This window comes from Eurypyga helias, unplaced genomic scaffold, assembly GCF_000690775.1.
Source record: "Eurypyga helias isolate BGI_N326 unplaced genomic scaffold, ASM69077v1 scaffold11318, whole genome shotgun sequence".
Lineage (NCBI taxonomy): Eukaryota > Metazoa > Chordata > Aves > Eurypygiformes > Eurypygidae > Eurypyga > Eurypyga helias.
The window spans coordinates 1-16284 of record NW_010267612.1 but is presented as its reverse complement, the minus strand read 5'-3'; the positions used below and the strand labels follow the sequence as shown (position 1 = coordinate 16284).

The 16284-nt window shown below is 52.7% G+C and overlaps 1 protein-coding gene across 1 annotated transcript in view; it reads left to right on the top strand.

Annotated features, from left to right (window-relative positions):
* ARID1A (AT rich interactive domain 1A (SWI-like)) overlaps positions 1 to 15542 on the top strand; it is a gene marked incomplete at its 5' end in the record, with an annotated part of 33528 nt that extends 17986 nt beyond the window's left edge. Inside the window, 12 exons of the mRNA XM_010157492.1 lie at positions 1141 to 1286; positions 1373 to 1482; positions 3822 to 4031; positions 4234 to 4441; positions 8113 to 8245; positions 8569 to 8741; positions 8921 to 9071; positions 9229 to 9357; positions 9469 to 9565; positions 10977 to 11850; positions 12144 to 12274; positions 13293 to 15542. Coding sequence (XP_010155794.1) covers positions 1141 to 1286; positions 1373 to 1482; positions 3822 to 4031; positions 4234 to 4441; positions 8113 to 8245; positions 8569 to 8741; positions 8921 to 9071; positions 9229 to 9357; positions 9469 to 9565; positions 10977 to 11850; positions 12144 to 12274; positions 13293 to 15017 — 4087 coding nt within the window. The remainder of the gene's footprint in view (positions 1 to 1140; positions 1287 to 1372; positions 1483 to 3821; positions 4032 to 4233; positions 4442 to 8112; positions 8246 to 8568; positions 8742 to 8920; positions 9072 to 9228; positions 9358 to 9468; positions 9566 to 10976; positions 11851 to 12143; positions 12275 to 13292) is intronic.
* Positions 15543 to 16284: the final 742 nt, after the last annotated feature.

Below are 16284 nucleotides of genomic sequence, written 5' to 3'. Positions count from 1 at the left end.
AGATCCCTTCGGTGGTTTTCGCTTTCTGTTCTTCCTCAGATGCGTGACGCGCGGGATGCCGCCAGCGTGGCGAAGCCCATAAATCTACCAGCCGGCCCTCCAGCTGCCTTTATCGGAACCAGGGCCTTGCTTGTCCACAGTAATGAACTTCTTCCTTTTAGGGCCTTGCTGAGCGGCTCTGGGAAAGGGCGCTGGCATTCAGCGCTGAGCTCTGCAACTCTTCTCTGTGCTGGCTTTTTGCTTTTTTGACCGCGCATGGTGAGGCACTGGAACAGGTTGCCCAGAGAAGCTGTGGATGCCCCATCCCTGGAAGTATCCAAGGCCAGGCTGGATGAGGCTTGGAGCAACCTGGTCTAGTGGAAGGTGTCCCTGCCCATGGCAGGGGGGTTGGAACTAGATGGTCTTTAAGGCCCCTTCCAACCCAAACCATTCCATGAATCTGTGATTCCAGAGTAGGTGTGTGTGGCCTACCAGAATGCCCTGAGAGCCACCAACTTGCTTACAAATTGGGATTTTCCCAGTAAAGCTGTTGGATGGGTTTGTTGTCTGACTGGGCATCGTGTTCCTCACCCGGGTTTAAGGGCTGACTGATGTTACCTGTGACTGCCAAGAGGTCACGGTCCCAAACGCCAGGAAAGGCGTCAAGGCCTGTCCCCTTGAGTGACAGTTGTGCATGAGGTTTTCTGCTAGGTGTAAAATAATGTAGCTTGTACGGGTCACGGAAAGGGAAGAAATAAAGAGGAATCATTAAATGTGGCTGGAGCACCATGCTCACAGCCTGCACAGACGACGGACCCTCGGGGCTGCGGTATTTGCAGGTCCGTTCTTCCCTGAGAAGGGAACTCGACTGAAACGAAACGCCAGTAGAACAGGATTAAGGGTGGGAATGGTCAGAACTGGAGTCTCCCTTTCAAAGCCGTTGGCATCCCCTTTTCTTTGGAGAATGAGACAGGCTCTAGGGTAACGGAGCTTTAAAAGAGCACCTGAGCGTCGGTCTTTTGCTGGAAAAGCGACCTGGAAAAAGTCACTTCTCCGCCTCCTTGGCAGAAGGTTTCTTTCAGCAAACCTGCTTCGTTAGAAGACAAGATCTTAGGGCTTAGCACTTGGAGTAAGCATCTGCTTCTTCCTTCCTTTCTCTAGGCCTCCTGGTTATCCCAACATGAACCAAGGAGGAATGATGGGCACTGGACCTCCGTATGGACAGGGAATTAACAGTATGGCGGGCATGATAAACCCCCAGGGCCCACCCTATCCCATGGGGGGGAATATGGCTAACAACTCCGCAGGTAAGCCAGCGCTGACTGTTAGGCCTTTCACTGATTTCATCGTACTGGATTGAAAATCAGTGTTAAAGAGTCTTTTGACTTCCTAGGGATGGCAGCAAGCCCTGAAATGATGGGTCTTGGGGACGTCAAATTAACACCTGCAACTAAGATGAACAACAAGGCAGATGGGACGCCAAAAGCAGAATCCAAGTCAAAGGTAAAATGCTTTGGTTTTTCTTTGTAATGACTCCCATCCTCTTCAGCATCCGGGGAAATAAAACCGTTGTGTGTTAACTTGGATTGAATGGTGCATCTGTCTTGTAGTGAGTGTGATTCCTGAGAGAAATGTAATTTGATTCATCCTCTTTACCCTGAACAGACTTCTCATTAGCGTGGTTGTCCCTGTAGCATGTGATCTGAGTGCTGCTTGCCACCGTGGCTCTACCTGGGGTGTGGTGAGGGAGTGGGATATCCCAGTGTGTTAGTAACAACATTCTGCCAGCCCCTACAGAGACCCACTCGCCCTCAGGAAGGCCAGGAAAGGGGCTTTGCTCTCAGAATGCACGTGTCCTTCCCTGTTTATGGCTCATGAGTTCGAGCTTTTATCTAGAATTTTGCCAGCAGATGCCTGGCATGCTTTATTTACGTTCTTGCTTCAACTGTGGGCTACTCTTGCCTCTATTAACTGGGGAGAAGGTACCTGAACAGATGCCCTTGGGCTCAGCTTTACCCAAGTCCCCGCATCCTACGAACAGCTAATTAGGCTGTTGGTTAATCAGCGTGTAAGGGTAAAGACCACGGAGTCGAGGTGCTCGGTGCAAGGAGATTCAGCCTGAATTTCACTTGATGTGTCCAGCCCTGGCCGTGCTTGAACGGTGCTGGCGATTCCAAGAGGTTCTTCGGGATTCAGCAGGCAAATTCAAACAGTTGAGGGTTTGACTTCTGGGATTCACAAACTCTTCAAAGGGAGTATTTCCCAGCCCTTTGGGAGTGATGAATTTCACTCGCAGAACAATTTAGCATTAGGAATTATCACCTGCCACGGTGAAACTGCCAGAAGAAGGGTAACCAAACCGGCGGCATGTTTCTGCTGGGGGCTTGGAGCGCCAGAAGAAGGGTAACCAAACCGGCGTGTTTCTGCTGGGGGCTTGGAGCAAGTCGGTTACCGCCTCTCAGCTGGCAGGTGGTACACTAAAACCTTACCGTTGTTTCACAAACAAACCTCTTACTAGTCCTGTGTTAAAGCCAGAAAAAGGAGGCAAACAAGTTCTTCAGGGAGTGTTTCTCTTTGCTACCAGTTTCCAAAGAACCACCAAAAAAGCAGTTTCTGAGTCCTTAGTCTTGCTACTTGGAGGGAAATAAATGCTCTGTAAGACCTGTACCACCAGCAGTCTGCAGAAAGATTCAGAGGATCTCTCCCTTCCGCTCGTGTGTGCTGGCATCTGCCTTTCTGTTTATGACAAAAACCTGAATCCTCCTGGGCTAGGAGATGCCAGAAGCTGCAGATAAGGGTTGTTCAGTCCTCCCGGTCTGCGCTGTCGAAGGATTGTTTAATGTGCTAATTAATGAACACGCTCAGTCTTGGGTGGAGGGCTTCGTCTAAAACATCTCCAGGTTGGAAGCTCACCTCTACTTTGGAAGTTCATTTTGAAGTAAGCACTTGGAATGCCCAAACCATTCCCGCCTTTACTCGGGTGTATGTGATCCAGGTGCTGACAGACACAGTGCTGTGCATCAGGAGGCTTTCGGGCAGCAAGGCACGATGCAGGACCACGGGTTTTACTCCCGAATACACACTGCCAAATCAGTGAATCGGATGTGCAGGAATGAGTGTGATACTCAGACTTGATAACTGTGAAGCTCTATTCCTAATTCCTGGGTTACCTTTTCCGTATCAGTCTTCCTGGATCCTGCTAGGCTAGCGATAGCGCAGACGTTCTGGGAGCTGATCTGGGCAGCAGGAGTTTTCTGCACTCTGTCAGTGAAGAGGCAGGGGAAGAGGGATGGTCTTTGGGGGACCCCTCACGCGCAAACAGGTGCCTCTGATCTTGCTTTTTCTTTGCGGTGTGTTTGTTGTTACTCCTCTGCAGTGCTTAGGGTCAGCTCAACCTGTCATCTACCACTGGGGTAAGAGCAGAGACGAACCGAGGGCAGTGTTCACCTGGCAGGGCGCAGTAGCCACGGGGAATCTCGTTTGCAGTTGAATTAGATGTTTTCTCATATATTTAGCCAACGAGTGCACAAAGAATCTCTCAAAGAAATGGCTCCCTGCAAAGTCTCCTTGAGGTTTGGTTTCTGTAGCATCCCCAAACCTTTCACTTTTTAAAAACACATACTCTGTGAATTCCCCGAGCAGCAGCTGGTTTTGCGATCCCTATGTCGAATCATACTGCCCTTTCCGACTGACGCTGGTTTGAGACACGTGTAGGTCTGATAGAAAGCTGTTCTCAGGATCACAGCAGCACTTTGAACTCTTATCTGAGGGCTTTTTGAAACCGTCTGGCATGTGAACTGCTTCTGTGCTGCTCCGTCCTGATAGCTCTTTCCTTCTCCCAGAAGTCCAGTTCCTCTACTACAACCAATGAGAAGATCACCAAACTCTACGAGCTGGGTGGGGAGCCTGAGAGGAAGATCTGGGTGGATCGTTACCTGGCCTTCACGGAAGAGAAGGCCATGGGCATGACAAATCTCCCGGCGGTAGGCAGGAAACCCTTGGACCTTTACCGGCTCTACATCTCCGTGAAGGAGATCGGAGGATTGACTCAGGTGAGTGTCCAGCAGCTGCTGTGGTGAGGGGGTTTTTGGATTCAGAGCTGCCTGCTGTTGCAGTCCCGGGCCGCGCAGCCCAGCGGTATCCGCGGAGCTGCCCCTTGTTTTAGCTGGGAAGTGTTGATTTCTACCCAGGGAACTTCATGGAGGAGAAGGAGCTAGGATTGTGAGCTCAGAGCCTCTTGTTTGGGTTGTGCAGGTCAACAAAAACAAGAAGTGGCGGGAGTTAGCCACAAACCTCAACGTGGGCACGTCCAGCAGTGCGGCGAGTTCTTTGAAGAAGCAGTACATCCAGTGTCTCTACGCCTTTGAGTGCAAGATTGAGCGAGGTGAAGACCCCCCTCCAGATATCTTTGCAGCTGCTGATTCAAAGAAGTCTCAGACTAAGATACAGCCTCCATCTCCAGGTGAGTTGGGACACTGGTTCCAGGTGTGCAGCGCGTGCTTGAGCCAGAGGATCTCTGGCACTCTGCGCCCAGTTCCGCGTGCTGTGGACCAGGCTGGTTCCCCGCTTCCAAAAAACCCCTGTGTTCTGTGGTTGGGTAGATGAAATACTTCTGTCACGTGGGAGTGGATGATGCTGGGAATAAAGGAAACCTCCTGGGATAGGTCAGTTGGTGTGTCCCACCCCTGTACCCAGTTTAAGAAGAAGATACACGTGGGTACGTACCCGCACCTCTGTGCTTCTGCACGTCACTACCCTGTGAGTCTGGTGGGGAGCGAGGTCTGGAGTTACCCCTTCCGGGTGATCTCTGCCTATTCCGTCAGCCCTTCCTGTCACTGCTCAGCTTTGGGAAAGTTGGGCTTGTTTTGACTACGCCAGCGCTACCTTCTAGGAGAAGACACTTGATGTGGGTGCGCGCTCACCTTCCTCGTGAATCCTTCCTTTCTGTCTTCAGCACAAGACAGAGGCTTTGTGCCCAGAGAGCTCCGTAAGCCTATTATGGGTTGGATGCTCTAGAATTCAAGCCCTTTAAAGTGAATTTTCTCTGTTGTTTCAAATTTGATGGGGGCTCCAGTGCCTGAAGATTTAAGCACAGTATTTGGTTCAGAAATAAAGGCGTTGTCCAGGCTAGCAGCGCACACTGTACTCTTCAGTCTTTGGAAAGTCTGATCGTTTCTCCCTCGTTTGCATGGAGTTCACTGCTTGAATTGCTGCTGAACTTGCCAATCCTTTAAGCTTCAGTTTTCCTGTTTGCCTAATAAGTAGAACCTTCAGCTGCTTTTTCTGGGCAGGAGCCTGTTCATGTAGGTGAAATAAAAACTTTGTTTGCTTTGAAGTTCCTGTAATGTTTGCAAAAAGAATGCCTTTCTGGTTCTGAAGCCTGGCATCAGCTTTCTCTGCCTCCAGAGCGGTGGAATAATGAACCCTTTTTTGATTGTCCCGCCGTAGCCTCAGCCCTGCTCAGCCCGGGACCAACAGTGTGCTTGTCCGACTATTCTGTTGGCAGCTGCGTGTCTCCTCTCAGAGTGTTGATTTGGTAAAGAACTAAATCACATCTCGTCACGAGCCAGGAGACCTGTCCCAGCGTAGCTTCAGTGTTGGTGTATCCCCGAGATAAAGCGGCTTTTGTGTCATTAGACTAAACTTCTGTCTAAAGTGATGTCTGAGTTCTGCTTAAACTCGACCACAAATCCATCCCCACTTTCTTTCCAAAACCTCTTTGTTGCTCCCCCTCCCAAGATACCAGGCAGTGGAACAAAGATGTTAAGAGCGTTTGGAGTTTATTTGGAGAGAGCAGAGACGTTTAGGAAGCCGCTGCAGACTTCTCATAGCACGAGGTGTCTGTCAGAACGGCCTGGGCGCTGCATCAACTCTTGCTCTGTTTCGGCTCACACGGAGGGGCGAGGGTGGTGGGTCTGCCTGCCGGGCTGTGGTACGGGTGATCCCTTGCTTCGGCACGTCGGCAGCGGGAACGCAGGGTTGCTAGCCCACACGCTGCACGTCTGAGCCACTCTGTGGCTGACTCTCCGGGTTCATTGCTGGCCACGAGAGGACTGTGCTGTATGTCCTATTTACACTGCTCTCTCCACTTGTCTTACTCCAGACTCCTGCAACTAGGAATATGCAGAGGCAGCACTGAAGCATGGTTGGTTGCTCTGATCCTTCAAACTGTATCGCTCAGCATGTTCCTGCTCCTCTTTCACTTTCCTTTTCCTCCTCTCTCCTGCTCCCCTGGATCAGCAGGAGGACACGATACACAGGGCTTTCTCAGCCTCAGCTCCAGGCCCAAGAGCCTTAGAGGAGCACGGAGGCCCGGTGGGCACTCCTGCTCAGGGGGTCGCAGCATCCTCCACTCTTGCCCCAGCAGAAGCCCCGTCTCCCAGCAAATCACCCTCCCTGAGGAGTAGCGTCCCGGTTTGAGAGCCAGGTGGACAACAGCGGGGCGTTGCGAAGTCCCACCATTGGGACGAGGGTCGGTTCATCCCACTCAGCCGCACGGGCTTTGCTCTCCGTGCAGGCTCTATAACCTCTTGGTGTTGGCTTTGCGCGTCATTTCAGCCTCTTCTGTCAAACCAACTTTGTGAGTGATGGGGATGGTACCGCGTGGTTCTCCGGGAACCACTTCCTGAGGCTGCAGAGCATCTAAAGGCCTCGCAGGACAATCGCCTAGGGAGAGCTCTTGGTGCCGGAGCGGTTTCCCGTGCAGCGTGCGTTCATAACCCCGAAAACCCCGGGAGTGTTTGCGGAAGGGCCTTGGCCGCGGTGGGCCGGGTGCTGCCTCGTGGGCACTTGGCGCGAGTTTCCTGCCAACCTCTTGGGTTCCCGCTCGCCAACTGCAGCGTGTCCCTGGGGAGGCGTAATCGCTCTGCCGTTGGGTTTTAATTCCCAGAGCATGGAACTGGCCTGGCTCCAACTGTGTGTAAATTTGTGAGTGGGAGGGACGGCGGGGGGTGGGGACAAACACCAAATGGCAGCGACGCAGGGAATGTCTCGAGGCCTCTTCCTGCCGATGCCAGCGTTACAAACTGAGCCGAGCAGTGAATTCCTGGGGGGATAACCGCTGCTGACGAGGGAAGGACGGCGGGGAGGGCCCATGAATGAAACTCCCTGCTGAGCTTGCCTCTGCCCTTCCTTCTCCCGAGACCTCCCCGGGCTGGGAGGGAGTCGTGGAGAAGAGGACAGGGTGCCAGGAAGGTGGGGTGTAAACAAACATGCCCTGGACTTGACCTCGGAGGATTTTAATGAATAGCTGAAATGACTCATCAACCAGCAGGGCTGAAGCTGAGGGATATCGGGTGCTGGGGCTGGTAACTAATGGAAACATTAATTAAGAGTTCAGCTCTTGCCAGCAGCGAGGAGCATATGAACCTGAGAGCTGACATTGTCACAGCGATCCAGGGGCCGAGGAACGCTCCTAGAGCTGCCGGCACAGCTGGATTACACATGACGGCCCGGGATTTTTTGATGAAAGCTTACTGTAGCGTAAAGCAACCCGTATGGAGCCAGGGAACTTGCCGGACGGGTTTTGTTGTTCAGTGAAAGACCCGGCATCTCCGGCATTCCCTGTTCCATGAATCCTTGGGAGTGGTGCTTGAATTAACCTGCATGAATTAACCCCTCTGGAAGGGCAGAGCAGACAGAGGAGCCTTTTTTGGAGTTACTTGGTGACTTCAGCTGACATCCTGAAGTTTTCCATCACTAGAGAGACACTGGGACTTCCAGGAGAGGGCTCAAACCCACTGTCCTTCCGGGTAGAAAGAGAACGTGAGGGTGATGGGTCAGTGGTTGTCGCTCCCCCAGCAGCACCGTACCCCGGGCTGCACGATGCAGTGGAGAGCATCAACCTCGGAAGCCAGATAGTCTGGGCAACGACACAGCGCCACGGGATGTCAATGGTTAAGAGCGAAAACAAATGTGTCCCCTCAGCTTTACATTACTGTACGTGGTTCTCCTGGGAATTCTGACCCCGCGTGTCCTGGCGCTGTTGAGCTCCTGGTATTTTTTTGGCCGTGTGTCACCTGTCTCTTTCCTGGAGGACTCTTTGCTCGCTGTCCTTGAGGCTGGGGTTCTGGGAGGTTCTGGGTTGTGTCTGTAGGGTGCAAAGCTGCTCACACCACGTTGCTGTTCTTGCAGCGGGTTCGGGCTCAATGCAGGGTCCTCAGACGCCTCAGTCCACCAGCAGCTCCATGGCAGAGGGAGGAGACCTGAAGCCACCGACTCCAGCGTCTACGCCACACAGTCAGATGCCGCCTTTGCCAGGCATCAGGTACGAAACCACGGCGCTGGATGCGGAGTGACCGTGAGGCTGCTTCTGGGTCACAGGTGGCTGTTTGGGAGGGGCTCTGTGGCCTTGCTCTTCCGTTACGGCTCACAGCACCATGTTGACTCTGCATCTGTGTGTGGATAATCCTTATTTTTGGGATTGGGGTTGAGGGTTGTAGAGTGACGCAGCTTGATGCCTCTGGAGCAGCTTGACTGTGGTCCCTCTAGGGAATAGCAACACCTCAGAGGGAATATGTGGGGGAAAAATATCCCAAGGAGCATTGTGAGCCTCTCTAATCCCGTGTTTGTGGGGTTTTTTTCAATCAGGAGTAACTCGGTGGGCCTTCAGGATGCCTTCCCAGATGGTAGTGATCCTACGTTCCAGAAGCGGAACTCCATGACTCCAAATCCAGGGTACCAGCCCAGCATGAATACCTCTGACATGATGGGTCGCATGTCTTACGAGCCAAATAAAGATCCTTACAGCAGTATGAGGAAAGGTGAGGAAGTCCTTGTGTGCTCCTCTCCCGCTCCTCCCCGAGCGCTGATCCCTGTATCCGGCTGTATGCTGGAATGTGCTGCAGGAGGCCGCCTGCTTGCGCTTCTTCCCCAGAAGATGGGATGTATCTTTCCGATGCAGAAGTACACGTGTTTATCCCTTCTTCTTTCAATATTTCAGCTCCAGGAAGCGATCCCTTCATGTCCTCAGGGCAGGGCCCCAACAGTGGGATGGGTGACCCTTACAATCGTGCTGCAGGTCCAGGGATGGGTAACATGGCCATGGGACAGCGGCAACACTATACCTACGGAGGCCCTTACGACAGGGTGAGGTGGGTACTTGAGCCTGGTGAGATCCCTGTTTACTTGCCTCGTGAAACGGTGACTTTCTCTTCGCTGTTTTGACTTTTCTGACCATCTTTCTGCCATCTGCGGAGCAAGGGTGGATTTAAGTGGACGTCTGGTCTTTCTGTGTTTGCCTCCACGTAGGACGGAGCCCGGCATGGGACCCGAGGGCAACTTAGCCACCGGAACTCCGCAGCCGAACATCATGCCTTCCACCCCGGAATCGGGGATGTACTCTCCCAGCCGCTACCCGCAGCAGCAGCAGCAGCAAAGGTCTGTGCGGGGGGGTTGCCGCAAACGGCTCTTCCCGCGTCGGGAGCTCTGAGGCGGTGAAAGCGAAACGTGCACCTGATCAGACGAGTAACGCATCTGTTTCTTCTCCAGACATGATTCCTATGGCAATCAATTCTCCACTCAAGGCACATCCTCGGGCAGCCCCTTTCCCAGCCAGCAAACCACCATGTATCAGCAGCAACAGCAGGTAAATCATCAGAGTTTGGGGTTGGTTTGAGAGAGAGAGGGGGGTTTTGTCTGTGAGAAGGGGAGGATGAAAACTCTTGGGGCTGTACATCTGCTTTATGAATGTGTGGAGTGAAGTTCCTCATACAGGAGACTTTTTTCCCTCCAGTTTCCAAACAATTTCAATAAATTTGAGTTGGCGTTTCCAGCGTTGGCAGCATCCCGAGGAGGGAGGTTGCCTGGTTTGCAGCCGCGCGTGCTCCGGTCAGGCAGCCGGAGTTCCGGCAGCGTTATTGGGCTTCTCTACCTACCCCTCTGGAACTTTTGGAATCCCGTGACGTTTCTGTGACACCTTTGGTCCGAGGGATCAGATGAGTTTGTGGAGCTGTGTCAGGGGCATCGTTGGCACAACCCAAGGTTTGGGGTTTTTTCTCTACCGCCTTACGGAGGCTGCAGGCGAAGGCTTCGGGCCTGCCTCCGCTCCTCCGCTGCCGCCTCCTCACTGCTCGCAGGAGCATCAGGTTTGTTTCAGGACAGAGTCTGAATGAACATACATCTCTTTCCATAATCCTTACATACAACTTGCTCTTTGTACCGGTGCCAACACCCATAATGTTTTCCTGATAATTTTGAGTCCTCCAGTTTAGGAGAGTTTAGAGAGGGCACTCGCTGAGCTGTGCTAAGAATAATTCCAACTGCTCTGCAACCAGAGCCATGGGGCTCTCAGCCAAGAGTTCGAGTTACTCTGGTACTTGTCATCTGTGAAGCCCTAGAGCTCCATCTGAAGCCAGTTGTGACCGTGGAGCTTCTGAGGGGACTCTCTAGCTGCTGGATCGTAGACCCTTGGAGGCAGGAGAGAGCTTGGATTTTAATTTTGTCTTGGCAATTGACTGTTTCCTCCACTTGCACTTAAGTAGGGGGCGAAGAGTTCTTGCTCCTTTCAGGGATGTGTTTTGAAATCTGTAGGAAGGGAAGAAGCAGGAAGTACAACAAACAGTTTTTACTGCATCTTGTTTAATGCTTCAGCAGAAACGTCTGCTTTATGGTAATTATAAGAGAAATAGGGTCTGATGAAAATTCCTGGATGTGAAAGGAAACCTGTGCACAGTTTGGTTTGTGGTGAATGTAGAGTAGAGCGGAGTCTCTTCTCCAGGAAAGCCCTTTCTGTGGGCAGATTTCTGCCCCCAAGGCATCCATGTAGAATCCACAAGGAAACTACCCAGCCGGCCACAAGGAATTGCTCTTGGCTTGTGAAATCCAAAGACCCATCCAGCTTCATGTTGGCTCTGGCTAACAATGAGACGAGTCTTGCCCTCTTACAGGCCGTGCGGCGGGGCGTATCCTCTGGCTTCGAGCAGCTCTACCCACTGAGGGTTGGGTGGTTGGTTTCTAAGTAGATAATCTATCGTCGGTGCCTTTTATTTTCCCTGTAGAATTACAAGCGACCGATGGACGGCAGCTACGGCCCCCCCGCGAAGCGGCACGAAGGGGAGATGTACAACGTACCGTACAGCGCCGGGCAGGGGCAGACGCAGCAGCAGCTGCCGCCAGCACAGACCCAGCAAGCGAGCCAGCAGCCGTCTGCGCAGCCGTCTCCGCAGCAGGACTTGTACAACCAGTACGGGAGCACGTACCCCGCTGCCGACCGCCGATCCGCCGGAGGGCCTCAGAACCAGTTCCCATTCCAATTTGGCAGAGAGAGGGTCTCGGCTCCCCCAGGCTCCAATGCTCAGCAAAACATGCCTCCGCAGATGATGGGGGGTCCCATCCAGTCCGCTCCAGAGGGTCCGCAGCAAGGTGCCATGTGGCAGGGGCGCAACGAAATAGGGTACAGCTATGCCAATCGGCAGAGCACCGGCTCTGCGCCCCAGGGGCCTGCTTACCACGGAGTGACTCGAACGGATGAAATCCTGCATTCAGACCAGAGGGTCAACCACGAGGGCCCGTGGCCTTCCCACGGGAACCGGCAACCTCCTTACGGTCCCTCTGCCCCTGTGCCCCCAATGACTAGGCCCCCCCAGTCTAACTACCAGACCCCCCCTAGCATGCAGAATCACATTCCTCAGGTATCCAGCCCAGCACCTCTGCCCAGACCTCTGGAGAATCGTACTTCTCCTAGTAAATCTCCATTCCTGCACTCGGGGATGAAAATGCAGAAGGCGGGACCGCCGGTCCCTGCCTCGCACATAACACCAGCAGCTGTACAGCCTCCCATGATCCGACGAGACATCACCTTCCCTCCGGGATCGGTAGAAGCTACGCAACCTGTGTTGAAGCAGAGGAGACGGCTGACGGCGAAAGATATCGGTAAGAGGAAACGCCGCCTCCTCTCCTTGTGCCTGGGGATGGGTGCTGCCTTACCCCGTGCCACGCTGCTGCCAAGGGGAAGGGCTCTGTTGGCTTTGGATCACGGTTTTGCGGGTTGGTTGTGTTTTCAGACGTCGTTTCGGCGTTGTCTGCGGAGAGATGGCTGGTCCGTGCGGTCTGTACGTCATCTTAAAACAGGCCCTGCTCTTCATGGGGTCCAAAAAGCAGTATCAAGTATCTCCTTTTTGTTTTTAAACTCCAGGAGCTGGAAATATCGTGTGTTTATGTTACAGGAACTCCTGAAGCCTGGAGAGTGATGATGTCTCTGAAGTCTGGGCTGCTGGCTGAAAGTACGTGGGCCTTAGATACCATAAACATCCTGCTCTATGATGACAACAGCATAATGACCTTCAACCTCAGCCAGGTGGGTGCAGATGCTCTCTGATGCAGACCTTTGAAGTGCTCATTTTGTAGGGTTCTCCCTCAGCGAGAGGGCAGCGAGCAGCTCCTGCCCTTGTAGGGCTGGACTCCCGGACATCCCTGTGCCTGCGGAGCACCCCACGTTGGAAGAGAGCGTGCGGTCTGGGTAGCTGCACGCTCGTTGCTGGCCTGTGCAGTTTCAGCTTTTGTGGGTGTGTGCACACGCGTGTGTTCTCTCGGGGGAGACGTGTTGCCTCTCTGAGGAAGGGAATAATGCGGAGGCCGTAACGGACTTTGCAGCGAGAGCGGCAGGAAAGGCGGGAGGCTGCTTGCGTGTTCGGGTGTTGATGGTGTTCCTTCACCTCTGGCTCTGTCTTTCCCTTGGATTGCACAGCAGTGAGGCTGGGATGCCAGTCCGGAGGGTTCAGCCTTTCCCAGTTTGCCACGTGCCTCTGGCTGCTGTAAAAACCGCTCAGCAATGCCCTAAAGGCTGTTTTTGGAAAATGACAGGTGGTTGGGTGGGAAGGGACCTTAAAGATCATCCAGTTCCCACCCCCTGCCATGGGCAGGGACACCTTCCACTAGCCCAGGTTGCTCCAAGCCTCATCCAGCCTGGCCTTGGACACTCCCAGGGATGGGGCATCCACAGCTTCTCTGGGCAACCTGTCCCAGTGCTCCCCATCCTCTCCGGGAAGGATTCCTTCCTGGTGTGCCACTTTGGTTAGTGCTGCCCTTCACCTCCCTCTGTGTTAACCAGAGGGGAGATACAGCCACGAGCACTCGTGTGTTTGCACAGGTATGTGGGGGGGTCAGCTTTGGATAGTGACAGCAGGTATCTGGTTTTGCCTGTGTTCCCTTCCGGAGGAGAGGGAAAGCTCTCATGCAGACCATGAGAAGAACCCATTAATTAACATCGCTGCTTAAATTCTTAGCCCTTTATGCCCTGCTGGTGTTGGCCTAAGCTGTTTTCTGATCACTGTTCCCTTCCTTCCTTCCCCTCCTGTTTTTCTCCCCCCTCGTAGCTGCCAGGCTTGCTGGAACTCTTGGTGGAGTATTTCCGGCGCTGCCTGATCGAGATCTTTGGAATCCTGAAGGAATACGAGGTGGGAGATCCAGGGCAAAGAACACTATTAGATCCTGAAAGGTTCTGCAAATCTTCAGCTTCCTCTCACGAAGAAGGGGAGGAGGAGGATGAACCGCGGAGCCTGAACTGCGAGGAGGAAGAAGAGGACGAGGAAGAGGAGGAGGCTGCATTTTCGAGCAAGGACAAAGCGCCTCTAGAGAGCAGCGAGGAAAAACTAGTTAGCAAATTCGACAAGCTCCCGGTGAAGGTTGTGCAGAAAAATGACCCCTTTGTGGTAGATTATTCAGACAAGCTGGGGCGAGTGCAGGAGTTCGAGAGCGGGCTGCTGCACTGGCGGATTGGCGGCGGAGATACCACCGAGCACATCCAGACCCACTTTGAGAGCAAGACGGAGCTGCTCTTGACTCATAAACGAGCTTCCTGCAACTCCGCCTTGAGGAAACGCGCAGCAGCTGAGAGCAACCCAAGCACGAGGGAAGGGGAGACTCTTCCGTCCGACAGCTCCTCGGAGAAGAGGATAACCGCCACCATGGATGACATGCTTTCGGCACGTCCGGGCTCCCTGGCGGGGGAGGAGGAGGAGGTGAAAGCTTCGGAAACGGCGAAGGAAAGCGGCAAGTTTCCCTTTGGCATCAGTCCAGCTCAGAGCCACAGAAACATAAAAATTCTGGAGGACGAACCTCACAGTAAAGATGAGACGCCCCTCTGCACCCTCCTCGACTGGCAGGACTCTCTGGCGAAGCGCTGCATCTGCGTCTCTAACATCATCAGGAGTTTATCGTTCGTGCCGGGCAACGACTTTGAAATGTCGAAACATCCCGGGCTGCTGCTGATCCTAGGGAAACTGATCCTCTTACACCACAAGCATCCGGAACGCAAACAGGCCCCCCTGACGTATGAGAAAGAGGAGGAGCAGGACCAAGGGGTGAGCTGCAACAAGGTGGAGTGGTGGTGGGACTGCTTGGAGATGCTGCGTGAAAACACGCTGGTCACGTTGGCCAACATTTCCGGCCAGCTGGACCTTTCCCCTTACCCGGAAAGCATCTGTTTGCCTATCCTGGATGGACTCCTCCACTGGGCGGTATGTCCGTCCGCAGAGGCCCAGGATCCCTTTCCAACACTGGGGCCCAACGCGGTCCTCTCCCCTCAGAGACTGGTTTTGGAAACACTCAGCAAACTCAGCATCCAGGACAACAACGTGGATTTGATTCTGGCGACTCCCCCCTTCAGTCGCTTGGAGAAGCTGTACAGCACCATGGTGCGCTTCCTCAGTGACAGAAAGAACCCGGTGTGTCGGGAGATGGCTGTGGTACTACTGGCCAACTTGGCGCAGGGGGACAGCCTGGCAGCGCGAGCCATCGCCGTGCAGAAGGGCAGCATTGGCAACTTGCTGGGCTTCTTGGAGGACAGCCTGGCCGCCACGCAGTTCCAGCAGAGCCAGGCCGGCTTGATGCACATGCAGAACCCGCCCTTCGAGTCGACGAGCGTGGACATGATGCGCCGAGCCGCTCGGGCGCTGCTCGCCCTGGCCAAGGTGGACGAGAACCACTCGGAGTTCACGTTATACGAGTCGCGGCTGTTGGACATCTCCGTGTCGCCTTTGATGAACTCTTTGGTTTCACAGGTTATCTGTGACGTACTGTTTTTAATTGGCCAGTCATGACAGCTGTGGGATCCGAGCCCCTGTGTGCGTGTGCGTGAGTGGAGAACTTAGAAACTGACTGTTGCCCTTTATTTATGCAAAACCACCTCAGAATCCACTGTCTGCCCTGCGCTGTCCTGCTTCTCCCCCGGGGAAGGACATCCCCGTTCCCTCTCCCCTTCCCCTGCCCTTCAAATTTGTCCTGAATCCCTTATTAAAGGAGACAAAGTTCTGTCTACATAGAAGACTCTTTTTTATTTTAACCAAAGTTACTGTCGTTTACAGTGAGTTTGGGGAAACCGACTTGCCGTGTTATCGCATTGACAGGCACCACTTTCATAGCTGTTTTTAACGGTAAACGCTGAAGGACAAAGTGACTGCTGAACTCGGTGTGGTTTATGGCTGTACATTCACAATCTTGCGGGAACCAAGAAGTTAACCAGTTGTGAACAGACCTTGTCCAAGGGAGGCCTGTGCAGTAGCGTGTAGAACTTCATGTACTGTACACCTTAACCTGTAAACATACTGTAATAACGTCTCACCTGGGAAAAAGGAAAAAGGAGAAAAAAAAAAAAAGAAAAAAAAAGCTGGATCAGCAGTGAGCTGTAGTTTTTAAACCTGTTTTTAGTTAATGTTGAGGAGAAAAAAGAAAAAAAAAAAAAGGCTTTTCCCCCAAAGTATCATGTGTGAACCTACAACACCCTGACCTCTTTCTCTCTTCCTCCTTGATTGTATGAATAACCCTGAGATCACCTCTTAGAACTGGTTTTAACCTTTAGCTGCAGCCCGAGCGCTGCCACGTGTGTATATATATCTGACGTTGTACATTGCACATACCCTAAGACTCCCTGCAGTTTTGTCCCCCTCTCCCCCCCAGCCCCCCCTTTCTAGTATGACGAGTTAACGAGTTGATGACCTGCGAAAGCGAGACACAATTATTTAATCTCTTGCCAGACATCCCTCCCTGGAGGATGCTGTACAGGTCTCTGTGTATAAAGTCATTGCTGTCTCAGCAGCCAATCAACTTATAGTTTATTTTTTCCTGTTTTTGTTTTCTTTCTAATCGAGGTGTGAAAAAGTTCTAGGTTCAGTTGAAGTTCCTGATGAAGAAACACAATTGAGATTTTTCAGTGATGAATTCTGCATATTTGTATTTCAGACGATGTAGCTAAAAAACTTGATGTAAATTCCTCCCTTTTTTCCTTTTTTGGCTTAATGAATATCATTTATTCAGTATGAAATCTTTATACTATATGTTCCACGTGTTAAGAATAAATGTACATTAAAT